Here is a 14,020-nt window from a genome sequence, read left to right on the forward strand (position 1 = left end):
ACAAGATTTTACTATAGCCATTTATAGCCATATTAGGAAAAATGCCCTGCCCCTTGGCAGCCATGTTTTTCAAGCAAACATAACCATTTTCAAACTCATCCAAGATATCATTGAGACCAATCTTCTGACCAAATTTCACGAAGATTGGACAATGCGGCCTCTAGAGTGTTCACACAGTTTTACTAAAGCCATATATAACCATATATGGACCATATATAAATAACCATATAATGAAAAATGCCCCGCCCCCTGGTGGCCATGTTTTTAAAGCAACCAAAACCATTTTCAAACTCATCCAAGATATCATTGGAAAAATGTTCTGACCAAGTTTCATGAAAATCTGACAATAAATGTGGCCTCTAGAGTGATAACAAGGTTTACTATAGCCATATAAGGAAAATGCCCCACCTCATAAATGCCATGTTTTTCAACCAACCGGCGTCATTTTAAAACTTGTCAAAGATATTATTGGGTTGAATCTTAAGTAATATGCATATAATAATGGAAAAAAGGGCCATTATTCTTACAAAATGCTTGATACAGTTGTCTGCTCTTCTTTATAGATTGGGGTCATGTTGGTAATTAAGTTTGCAAAATATGAAAGCAATATGTCAAGGGACGTTAAAAATATTTTAGGTGGTACGCCAACTTTAACATAGATTTATCAATAATATGAATATTCAAAATGGTAAAGGAGCCATAATTATTACAAAATGCTTGATAGAGTTGTCTGCTCTTGTTTATAGGTTGGGGTCATGTTGGTAAAGAAAAATGCAAAATATGAAAGCAATATGTCAAGGGACATTGAAAATATTTGGGGTAGTAAACAAACTTAAAACATTTGCTGCATTTTCTAAGTGGAATAGGGGCCATAATCAGTTTTCGAAATTAGCACACGCCCGATCGCCCGTGGCGAGTAAAATTACTGCCGGGCACATACAAAAATTCAAGTTTGTGGCCCGCCGGGCATGTAAATTATTGAAGCCAATTGACAGTTTATAAAAAAAAAATCGTAAGCGGTTCTTGATATTTGCAGATCTCTTGATCAATTTTGCGAACAAACACCTTTCCGTAAGTTGTAAAACAATGAAATTCGATTGGTTTAACAACACGCACCTGCTTGCACACGTCATCATTATTGTTTTTGACCGATGCAGTTCGGTCACATTCCGTTCTTATCGACGGTTTCTCTAGACATTAATCGAGAAGATACTTTTGGAATCAATCAAGTAATACACTTCCGTTTTTGTCAATGTAAACAAATGTCATTGTCGACATAGAGGCAGTATCTTAGGTATGTTGATGGGGCTAAGCCCGATAAAGCACTTCCAAAATAGAAAATTGACAATGATTTAGAGAAAAAGGAAGCCAAGAAATGGTATGAGGACACCAGAGAACGCTCTTTTCAAGAGCACTGGTGTAACGATCGACCGTCTTAATTCTAGTGATTGATTAGATGTAATTGTATTCACTACTATTGAAACAAATGTTCTGCTTTACTATGTGTAGCATGTAAGTGTTAAAATGTTGTGATTTGTTATAATTTTGGTTAAAAAAGTTTGGGCATGTAAAAAATATGTTGGGCATGTACAAATTCTTAAGTAACTGGCCCGACTGGCATGTAACTTTTCAAAGCTAATTTCGAAGACTGCATAATTATTACAAAATGCTTGATAGAGTTGTCTGCTCTTGTTTATAGGTTGGGGTCATGTTTGTTAAGAAGTATGCAAAATATGAAAGAAATATGCCAAGGGACATTGAAAATATTTGGGGGTAGTACGCAAACTTTTAACATTTGCATGCTCACACTAACGCCAATGCTAAGGCTAACGCAAACGCCGGGTGAGTAGAATTGCTCCACTATATAGATTTCATATATAATAGTCGAGCTAAAAAGGGTCTTTCTGTAAATCTTTAAGAGAACAAATTAAAAACTCAACAGGCCTTTTTTATTATTAAATATGCTTGTTTCCATATATAATTTAAGGCCCTAAAATCATTCAGGATATAACTTTGAACATTTTTTACAGAAATAAAATGATCTTAAAGTTCTCTGCAATGCAAAGTAATTTTTACACACTAGATATTTAAAAAAAAAAAATTGTTAACTTGTCCATGCTATTCGGGCCGGCTGTGCTCTGCCTATGGAAAATCTTGATTATATATATATTATATATATATACCTGTTGTGACCCTTGAGATCCTTATGAAATGTTCATAATTCACTAATAACTGTATGTAAAACAAGAGCACCGCCTTGCGGGTGCAGACCGCTCATCTATTTTCTTTTTTAAAGGTGAAGGGACTCTCATTTTCAATCACAAAGGAGGGAGGGGTGGAGTGAAGAGCGGTGCATTGTGTGGGGGTGTGGACATTTATTTTTTCTTCCAAAAATGCGAAAAAAAGGAGAAAAAAAATCGGGGGGGGGGGGGTGGGTGGGGGGGGGGGGGGGGGATTCTTGGGTGCGATGGTTGGACGGTATTTCAAACATAAAATAATAAAAATAAATATTTGTGTTTTTTAACCGTTTCATAAAAAAAAAATGGGGGGGGGGGTGAGGTGGGGGGGGGAGGGGTATAGTGTGAGGGTGTGGTGGTAATTTGTGAGATGATCTTAAAAAAAAAAAAAAATAATAATAAGGGGGGGGGGATTAGGGTGGGGGGAGGGGGGGTGGGGGGGGGGGATTCTTGGGTGCGATGGTTTGGACGGTATTTCAAACATAAAATAATCAAAATAAATAGTTTTGTTTTTTAACCGTTTAAAAAAAAATGGGGAGGGGGTGGTGGGGGGTATAGTGTGAGAATGTGGTGGTCATTTGTGAGATGATCTTAAAAAAAAAAAAAAAAAATAAGGGGGGGGTTGGGGGGAGGGGGCACGGGCGATGGTTTGGGTGGAGTCTATTGTGGTATGTCAGGTAAGAGTAGTTTCAATCTATCAATCAAATCTAATCATAAATAAAGAAGTTATGGCAATTTTAGAGAAATTTAATAATTTGACCTTGAGAGTCAAGGTCATTCAAAGGTCAAGGTAAAATTCAACTTGCCAGGTACAGTAACCTCATGATAGCATGAAAGTATTTGAAGTTTGAAAGCAATAGCCTTGATACTTAAGAAGTAAAGTGGATCGAAACACAAAATTTAACCATATATTCAAAGTTACTAAGTCAAAAAAGGGCCATAATTCCATAAAAATGACATCCAGTTATGCAACTTGTCCTTTTACTGTACCCTTATGATAGTTTGCGAGTGTTCCAAGTATGAAAGCAATATCTATGATACTTTAGGGGTAAAGTGGACCAAAACACAAAACTTAACCAAACTTTCAATTTTCTAAGTATAAAGGGCCCATAATTCCGTCCAAATGCCAGTCAGAGTTACATAACTTTGCCTGCACAGTCCCCTTACGGTAGTTAGTAAGTGCTGCAAGTATGAAAGCAATAGCTTTGATACTTAAGGAATAAAATGGACCTTAACACAAAACTTAACCAAAATTTTCAATTTTCTAAGTATAAAAAGGGCACATAATTCAGTCAAAATGCACGCCAGAGTTATCTAACTTTGCCTGCCCAGTCCCCTCATGATAGTAAGTAAGTGTACCAAGTTTGAATGCAATAGCATTGATACTTTCTGAGAAAAGTGGACCTAAACACAAAACTTAACCGGACGCCGACGCCGACGCCAAGGTGATGACAATAGCTCATAATTTTTTTCAAAAAATAGATGAGCTAAAAATAGTATTACCAGATAATCGGGTTCAAAAGTTATTTCTTTCAAGACAGGATGGTTGGTGGGAAATGTCTTCCGACGAAACTGAAAAACATCTAAAACAAAAATAAAGTGACTTCTTGTATAATTTGAAGCACTATTCATTTTAATACAATTTTGTTTTGACAGCCATAGTTCTGCTGAGCCTAAAAATTAAAAGTAGGTCAACAAAACACAAAATGAAATCCAATGATTGCATCACCAAATCTTCTACATATCCAATTAATAAAATTAATGTTTATATATAGACGGTTTTGATACATGGCACAACATCAGGGGTGTCAAATGTCCCAAATTTGAAATCCTAATGATAAAGTCTGGAGTCTGAGCCTGTAGGTCCCTTACAGGTAGAGCCCCCCAAACTGAAAGCCATAGTTCATTGTTCTTTTTATAGTCTTAGTTGCTATTTCTGGTGAGTAAAATGCAAACTATTATAAGCCAGACCACCAGTAACACTCGATGTGTAATTGTCATTTTATATAAATGTTATAAAGAACATCGATAACAAGGGCTGTTTGTAAAACATGCATGCCCCCCATATGGGCTGTCCGTTGTAGTGGCAGCCATTATGTGAATACGTTTTTTGTCACTGTGACCTTGACCTTTGACCTAGTGACCTGAAAATCAATATGGGTCATCTGCATGTCATGATAAATGTACCCATGAAGTTTCATGATCCTAGGCGTAAGCGTTCTTGAGTTATCATCGGAAACCATTTAACTATTTCGGGTCACCGTGAATTTGACCTTTGACATAGTTACCTCAAAATTAATACGGGTCATCTGCGAGTCATGATCAATCTACCTATGAAGTTTCATGATCCTAGGCGTATGCGTTTTTGAGTTATCAACCGGACCCCATTCTACTATTTCGGGTCACCGTGACCTTGACCTAGTGACCTCAAAATCAATAGGGGTCGTCTGCAAGTCATGATCAATCTACCTATGAAGTTTCATGATCCTTGGCATATGCGTTCTTGAGTTATCATCCAGAAACCATTTTACTATTTCGGGTCCCCATGACCTAGAGCTTTGACCTAGTGACCTCTAAATGAATAGGGATCATCTGCGAGTCATGATCTATCTTCCTATGAAGTTTCATGATCCTAGGCCTAAGCGTTCTTGAGTTATCATCCGGAAACCACCTGACGGACCGACAGACCGACCAACCCACATGTGCAAAGCAATATACCCCCTCTTCTTCGAAGTGGGGCATAATAAATGTTAATCCACTAACCATACAGTAAAACAACTGTCCAAAAATATATCCAGATATGTCTTTTGCAAATGAAATAATATATGCACTTAGTTTGACAGCAGAAAATGGAAATTAAATGATGGGGACATATGCTACATTTTGTAGTATGTAAGATTTCTGGAAAGTAGCCAAGAGGTTAGGTCAGTTACCTTTTATGTCCTTGTCAGCGGATAACCAATCAGAAAATAGTAAAACAAGGGACAAAATTGTCATAAAACCAGGTTTTCAATGTAGAAAAAAGTCTGATAGAGGGAGACAACTCAAACTGAACTGTTTATAATTAACCCCCTTTGTTTCAAAATAAATATATTTTTAGTTGTGGCGACCTTGACCTTGGAGATATTGACGTAATTCTAAAGTGCGATACAACGTCCCACGATGGTGAACAAATATGCAAAATCATTTTTAAGTCTCACAATGAATGACATAGTTTTGGCCCGGACAAGCTCTTTTATGGCCATTTTTGACCTTTGAACTCAAAGTGTGACCTTGATCTTGGATATATTGACGGTATTCTTTTGAGCGACACACCGTCTAATGATGGTGAACAAATGTGCCAAATGATTTTAAATTCTCACCAAGAACCACAACGTTATGGCACGGACAAGCTTGTTCCGTCCGCCCGCCAGCCGGCATTTGCCAAATTGAATAACCCGTTTTTTTCTTTGGAAAACCTTGTTAAAAAGACCAGGAAAAATCCATACTAAGCGCACATGCCCGGCATGCCAATGAAGCAATTACAATATTTGTTCACACCCCCTTAAAACAAATCATCAGATTTACACTGATCTAAAATTCAATCCTGAATAGCTCAAATCGGGATTTCCAAATAATCCGGACAATTAACACCCTTGCAACATGCATGGGTTGCTAAGTTACTAAATGTCCTACATATAACAAATTCAGAATTTGTGTTCCATCCCACTCACATAAATAGCAATTGCAAGATGTCCATTACAAACCTGTTTGTTATCATTCTGACCTTTTTGTACTTCTATAGTTTTTCAAATTTTAATGTGATTAAAGTGCAAACACCTGATTATAGAAGGTATACCTAAGATCATATTGCTTGCCATGAGTAATAATCCAACAGATTGGCTTTGTTTGTATGCCAATAGATAGAGCTTGCACATTCTTTTTCAATATGTGGTTATGGACAACTGTAAACATTACTTCATGTATTTTAAGGGGCCTTTGCATGTTTTGGTAAATTGACAAAATAAAACAAGAGAAGCTGTCACCATAGGATGACTTATGCCCCCTATAAATGCTTGATAGAAGTTATGAGCTTTTTTCGAAACCTAAACACAGATTTCGAAACCTAAACGCGGACCCTAAGTTCAAGGTCACAGGGGTCAAAATTTGTGTGCGTATGGAAAGGCCTTGTCCATATACACATGCATACCAAATATGAAGGTCATATCACAAGGGACATAGAAGTTATGAGCATTTTTCAATATCTAAACGCAGATTTCGAAACCTAAACGCGGACCCTAACTTCAAGGTCAAGGTCACAGGGGTAAAATTTTTTGTGCGTATGGAAAGGCCTTGTTCATATACACATGCATACCAAATATGAAGGTTATATCTCAAAACATAGAAGTTATGAGCATTTTTCAATATCTAAACGCAGATTTCGAAACCTAAACGCGGACCCTAACTTCAAGGTCAAGGTCACAGGGGTAAAATTTTGTGTGCGTATGGAAAGGCCTTGTCCATATACACATGCATACCAAATATGAAGGTTATATCTCAAGGGACATAGAAGTTATGAGCATTTTTCAAAACCTAAACGCAGATTTTGAAACCTAAACACGGACCTTAAGTTCAAGGTAACAGGGGTAAAAATTTGTGTTCGTATGGAAAGGCCTTGTCCATATGCACATGCATACCAAATATGAAGGTTATATCTCAAGGGAAATAGAAGTTATGAGCATTTTTCGAAACCTAAACGCAAAGTGTGACAGAAATACGGACCAACAGACGGACAGTCTGATAACTATATGCCCCCTTTTCTTTGAAAGGGGGCATAAAAATTGTTTCAGACTTGCACATTTTTGTTGCAGTTATGATATTTGTGAGAAAACAGTTATACTTAACATTAACAACCTGAAATTGATAAATCGTTGCAAAGCAAAACAATTGAATAATTTGGAGTTCTGTTGTCGTTTTTAGTGACACTACGAGCTTTGCTTATAGAAACTAAAAGTATAAAATATTGTATGAGCATGGATGGCCGTCTTAGCGTTAGACTTTTACTCCAGAGGTAAGTGGTTCGAGCCCAGATGAGGATTACTTTTTCTTTTAATTTGTTCTTGTTTTTTAATTGAGCTTTTTAGATTTAATGTTTATATTTATAAATATAACGCATTTAATGACAAACTTCAATACATGCCATAATCTGTTATAAGGTCCATTAAATACCAAGATGAGTATCAAGGAACCTGAGTGAAACATTTTATCTTATTTTGGATATATACAGGACTGCTTATTGGAAACAAAAAGTTTGCTCGATTCTTGAATGACTTACAAAAATGTTAATCAAATCAAGTAGGTTCGTTTATTCTTCGTCTGTTGTCCCATCTCGCCAACAGTCAACCAGCTCCCTCCAGGCTTGTCAGTTCCAGGCGAGTCTCTCTAGCTGCCCCCATTTTGGCCCATCTGCTTAGAATCTGCATCCAGGTCACGGCGCCAGGTGTTACTGTATTTGAAATAAAGTAGGTTGGATGCCATTAAATGTGACTTTAAACACCATAATGAGAGACAAAATAACAGGTCTATTTCCCTTCAATTAATAACAAGCAATTTCATTGAATTGATATCCCCCGCTAATTAGCTTCTGGACACAAAAGTGTTATATTTGACACTCAGGTAAAAAAGCATTTTTTTAGGTTCGAAGGGCCATAACTCTGTTATTAACAGATAGTGTACAATGCCATTTGGCATGCATCATCCTCTTATCTATACATATACTCATACCAAGTTTCGATGAAATCCACCAAAGCACTTCCAAGGTATGGCTCCCAACACAAAAGTGCCGGATGGACGGAAAGACAGGCGGACAAGGCCAAAACAATATCCCTCCGCCTATTGCAGGGTGATAATAACATGAATGTAAATTAAAGCCAGCACATATATGAATTAACTGCCTAGATGGGTGTATTAAATATAATTTAGGGCTGTACAATACTTACTGATATGTGAGCATATATTTACTTTTAGTAAATATAAATAAATGTAACAGTAATACTTACACACTTGTGACTGTGAGTTTATACATGTAACTAAACCTCCTTTATAATTTTATAACAGTGTTTTATTCCTGCCATAGTATTAAGAAGTCACTTGCTCAATAACACATTTAAGCATGAGCTGTTTTTTTTAATCTGCATACATAAGAAAACATCGAAAAAAAACACAAGAGGAGCATGTATCCGAAAGTAAATTACGTCCGAAATCGGGCAAGTTAAGCATGCGCGAAATTCACAAAAACATCGATTAAATATGGTTTAAACAGAATCATATGTAAAACTTGAATGATAAATTAAACATTATCCAACAAAAGCATGCAGCTATAACCAAAAACCAACAGCAAAAATCAGCAATATAGCGATGTTGTTGAATAACTCAGCGAAGGCTAGCAAGAAGAGAATTTTCCAGGGGAAACAACTAAAAAAGTAATGCGAACGGATTTAAATGGCTCATGCACGAAAGTTTATAATATAGCAACAACACATGATTTAGCTATAGAATTAGAATGCGAAAGATTTTTTTTAACTATTACTCGAAGATTCCTTAACTAAATAAAATATCAATAAAAGTTTAAACTTTGAGTTTGACCTACTTAGCAATCAATGGTCAAAACAACCTCGAAATAGCTTTTTCTTCATGTCAACAATACAATTGTTGAGTTAATGTTGACGTAATACTAATAATGGTAATACTATCCATATTCTCTACCTAGAATACTCATCATATTAAAATATCCAATATTTCTTTTCACGCTAACAATTCAACATGGCTTACAATCGGTTTTGCTCGGGCATGCGCATTGCAAGCCTATTTGGTTTGGTCCCGCCTTTTTCTCCATATATGGTCATTTGAGCTTGTGGACGGCCGTGGACCCAATCGCACATTCTCGGCCCTTTCCGTCAAACATCGGATAAGTACCTCGAAGGAGATAGTATGAATACACATTTCGGAAGCGGTATTGTGGTCTACCTACGCGGGCCTACGCGAATCAAAATTACTTAGTAAAAACAAACATGGCCGGTTTTGCGAGTTGTTTACATTTTGCAAAGATGAAAATGGGGATTTTCTATGCTCTGAAGCCAGAGCAAGTACAAACTCTACAGGAATTATGGACGCCATCGTTGTTATTGTTTTTGTTGTTGTAACATTCTTAGAATGGTATCACGAGGGCGGACTACTTTCAACCCGTATTTCTCCCGAGTCCGATTATGATAATCTGCGAGGGGTACCGAATGCCGTGGACCATCCACCTACAGATAGTCATGATAGGGGAAAATCATTTTATTATCTTTCTACACATGTGTGAAGTGTGCGTGACTAATATTTCTATATTGAAAAAATAGATTACGTGACGATATGTACAAATTATATATTCAATTTGTACAAATAAAAATTGTGAGATGTACAATAATAAATTATACAAACTTTATTAACTATATACATATATGTATGCAACACACTTAAACGTTATTTAAATAATTGATTTACGAGGAACTAATCATGAACGATTGATGCACGTTTAACATTAAAAATGTTCTTATTTGCATTCAATTAAATACAATTAACTATTTTGAATTTGCATGTTTGCAGTTAATGCCGAATATCTTTTTAAAGATATTTCCTGTTGATGCTAAACAATTAAATAGTGCAATTTAGCCCTTAACAATCGCAACTCTCCGGACTTCGCCAAACGATTATGGTTGGTTAAAACAACTTCAGAAAGCGAGCAGGGTTAGTTCGGTTATTTCCGTATATGTTAATTTTGACAGATGGCGCGGAATTAATACTGGCGTTTATTTCCTAAGCTTAATGAAATTGGAGTTGTCGCGACAGGTAATTTTACTGTATTGTTAGTGTGTTATTTGTGTGATCAATATTGCTTAACATGCATATTTTAGCAGTTGTCGTATAATATAATTTACCTCGTTTAAATGGTTTTGAAGTTACCGTAATTCTACAATAAATCAATGCACCAAATTACAATTCACCTAGCATGTCTATCCATCGTATCGGCCCTCTTAATGAATAAATACGAACTTTGGAAGTGAATAAATACAAAAACACGCATGTGTTATATGTCAATCTATAGTTCAATGTGTATTCTTGGACATACCAACGAAAACTGCGGTGTTGTATTTTTCACCCCGAATAACTAACTTAACACTTCTTTTATTTAAACCACAATTTATTCACTGTAGTAATAACACTAATTGAAATAGTTTGTATTCATTCATGTACTGAAGTCTTGTTCGTTGTGACCCGCCACCTTCTACACGAATGCATTCTTCTACATGCATGCGTCGTAGATCTTCCAGTTGGTCCGCCACAATCTCAGCAATGTTTTGACAAAATACTGGCTAGACTTAGCTCCCTGTAGTAATCTGTTTCATGTACAATTATCTCATAGTATCGTCCCTTCTGATTGGTAGCCAAGATTCATAACATGGGCGTCCGCACATGGGGGCAAATTGGGTCAGCTGACCCCCCCCCCCCCTGGAAAATCGGTGAGCGAAAAAGTTAGTTAAATATGAAAAAATCAAAACGTGTACAATTAGGATTCCTGAATTGTACAATTTGGGTCAGAATGACCCCTGGTTAGTTTCAACTTTCACACGAACATCAACTCCCATTTGAATGAAAACAAATCATGGATGCGGTTATTGCACAATTTATTTACTCTCAAAACATTGTTTTAAAAATTATTAATTCATGTAAAATCGAGGGGAGAAGTCAATCGATTAACATTTATTCAGTCCCTGAATAGGAAAGGAAGGTGACATGGGTCTCTGTCGAATTTCTCGATTTTTGAATGGACATATTCTTGTCGGTGTTGATCGGATCCCTGTGAAAGCTCATCATGCATGATCCTGAGAGCCTGTCGGATCCTAGCCATGTCTTGACTCGTCTCAGCGTGCTAAATGATCCAGTGTTTTTTTTCACTTATAGGGGATTGGTGGCAGGGCCCGTCCAAAGGGGAAAAAATGCATCGTTTTTTAGGAAAAGGGGAAAATTAAAAATTCACTCTTTTATATGTAATGATATTTATTATATGAATACACATGTTTGTATGAATATAATTTTCACAGCAGAATGTCTGTCCTTTTTCTGAAATATATATCAATGATTTTTTCAATTAGTTTCAGACAGTTCAGCCTTCATGCACAGTCTCAGTTTTCTTAGCCATTTTGAGTCGAATTGAGTTTTTTTAAATCGATTAAATGGCAAATTTGAGCATTTTTTATCAATAAAATGGACCAAATTGGCATGTTTTTATCAACAAATATTGACACAATATAGATACATCAGGCCTTTTCCTGGCCATTTTGGGAGAAAAATGCAATTCATGTGAAAAGTCCACTGATTTGGAAAAAACTAATCTAATTTAATATAACACTTTATAATAATTAAAAATCATATAAAGTTTAGTTATATACTTTGTTAGTTATTTATTAAATAAATTTGTGATATATTTGTCATGATTATGAAACAGTTCTTTCTAAAAAAAAAAAAAATTAAAAAATTTTTTTTTTTTTTTTTTTTTTTTTACTTCTGGAGGGGATTTATTTTACAAAATGGGGGAAAAATATATACTCTTTTTTGAGGGGAATGGGGCCGAATATCGGCCCCGAAATTGCCATAAAAAAAACACTGTGATCTTTCCACCATACAAGTGGTGGCAGGCAGGGTTAGTAATAATTATGATCATCACCTCACGCACGGCTGGAAACAAATCCGTTTTTGACCAAGTCAACAAAATCTGACTCATTTTGTTTGATGGATTCCTTCTTGTTCATGTCGTACCATGGCATTGTGTCATGTTCAAAATTATCGATTTGAAAAAATTCATTGATGGTTCGGACTGTATCTATATAGTCTGATTTTTAAGGTGGTTCGGGTGGAGTTGATATAACATGAAAGCAGCCATGACATATTAGACTCTGAAAATCAGCTGCCTAGAGACTGGATCAGTGAGTCCTTGTAGGGAATATAAATTGTGCGTCGATAGTGTTCTTCACGGGTTCCACCAACATTTCTCGGTGTACTTGATGGCCACATTGCCGTGGTATTGTCATTGTAACACCAATATCTTTGGCTGTTTTTAATGCCTGACAGTATATATCCTCCACGAAAATTGAATCCGCATTTTTTAGATGATCGGTGAACATCGATTCGATGTCAGATTATCGACTTGTTTTTTTACACCGATCATGTCCAATTGAACAGCCTGAAGTGTTTGCATGATGGGCTCTAAAATGGACGAATATTTGGCTATTATGTGGAGCGTAACCACAAATTTTGACGTTCCACTTGCCGCCCATAGCTGATGTGCGCTTTGTCGTCCTTTCGTATTCTGTTCGTTTTGCGCTAAATATTCTAAATGACGGTGTATTTCGATGAAATGGTTAGCGAAGATTCGTATGCTTTTATACTTTGCAGTCCACCTTGTTTCGCTTAACAATGGTGTGTTCCGAACTAGCCGTCTTCTCTTAGGGCTCTCTCTCTGAAATACTTAATGATTGCTTTCACAGTTCCTAGGGTAATACGTTTGTCAGAAACTGTATTTAGATCCCTCTGATTATACTCCTTTAATTGACGTTTCGGCATAATGCCTTTATCAAAACAATGGAAATAATATGTTAACTACATTTTTACGTCTTTTGACTGCACAATTTAAATAACAAAGAAAAATGTTTTTAAACGTCAAATGACGTTGTACATGATGACGTCATAAATGGCGTTATATAAAAAGGCGCCAAAAAATGTTGAAAAGAGGTTTTCATATCAACCCGAAAAGTGAAATTCCAAACGATGCAATAAAACAGAACTGTAACATTTATAACTTGGTGTATGGTATATTTTGTATTAAATGCCAAAAGATGGTATACGTCTGAGAGACAAGCAGATCATTAAAGGAACGTGCCAAAGAACACGAGGCTGACGTGTGGCTACGAAGAAATAAACCAATCTCAGAAAATTTCAATGGTGCGGGCCACAGAGTGCAGGATATGGGTGTATCAGTGTTAACACAAATAAGAGACAGTTCCCATTATTACAGACTTATTAAAGAATTGGAATTCATAAAGAAGTTTCAAACGCAATCACCAAATGGACTAAATACAAAAAATCCACTTGATGTCCTGCTACAGGAAACTATCTTGTAAAAAATATATGTGAAAAACATTTTATATTAATCATCAACATAAATGAATGTAAAAATAATAGTACTTTATGCAATTTATCTTGTCCATAATGTGTATATGATATATAGAATAGCAAGTATGTATGATTATTGAATCAAATATCATTATAATATTTTAAATAGATATGGATTGAAATAATTAGTCATTAAATAAGTTTACCCTATTTAATTTATGATAATTAGTTTAGGTAGATTATAGTTACATATGATGATGATTGTTTTATTGTAAAATATCAATTTCTTAAATATATAAAGCACACATTTAACATAAGATTAAGACACAATATGTAAGTGTTTAACGTCATTTCATTTTTGGCGAATTTTTACATTTTTTGGCGCCTTTTTATATAACGCCATTTATGACGTCATCATGTACAACGTCATTTGACGTTTAAAAACATTTTTCTTTGTTATTTAAATTGTGCAGTCAAAAGACGTAAAAATGTAGTTAACATATTATTTCCATTGTTTTGATAAAGGCATTATGCCGAAACGTCAATTAAAGGAGTATAATCAGAGAGTTATAATTATTTAATATCCCTTCGGA

General features: G+C 35.7%; 1 protein-coding gene and 1 long non-coding RNA gene across 2 annotated transcripts in view; one reads left to right on the forward strand and one right to left on the reverse strand.

The window, feature by feature from the left end:
* Positions 1-2,880: 2,880 nt before the first annotated feature.
* LOC127832401 (uncharacterized) lies at positions 2,881-9,012 on the reverse strand. Its single transcript, XR_008026884.1, has 3 exons — positions 8,866-9,012; positions 7,552-7,722; positions 2,881-3,809 (listed from the first exon to the last, which is right to left on the reverse strand). It is a non-coding gene; the product is annotated as an uncharacterized LOC127832401 (long non-coding RNA).
* A 1,022-nt stretch (positions 9,013-10,034) lies between these two features.
* LOC127832380 (endothelin-converting enzyme homolog) overlaps positions 10,035-14,020 on the forward strand; it is an 88,426-nt gene continuing 84,440 nt past the window's right edge. Inside the window, 1 exon segment of the mRNA XM_052357827.1 lies at positions 10,035-10,106. Within this exon segment, the coding sequence (XP_052213787.1) occupies positions 10,083-10,106 (24 nt within the window). The 5' untranslated portion in view covers positions 10,035-10,082.

This window comes from Dreissena polymorpha, chromosome 5 (assembly GCF_020536995.1).
Source record: "Dreissena polymorpha isolate Duluth1 chromosome 5, UMN_Dpol_1.0, whole genome shotgun sequence".
Classification (NCBI taxonomy): domain Eukaryota; kingdom Metazoa; phylum Mollusca; class Bivalvia; order Myida; family Dreissenidae; genus Dreissena; species Dreissena polymorpha.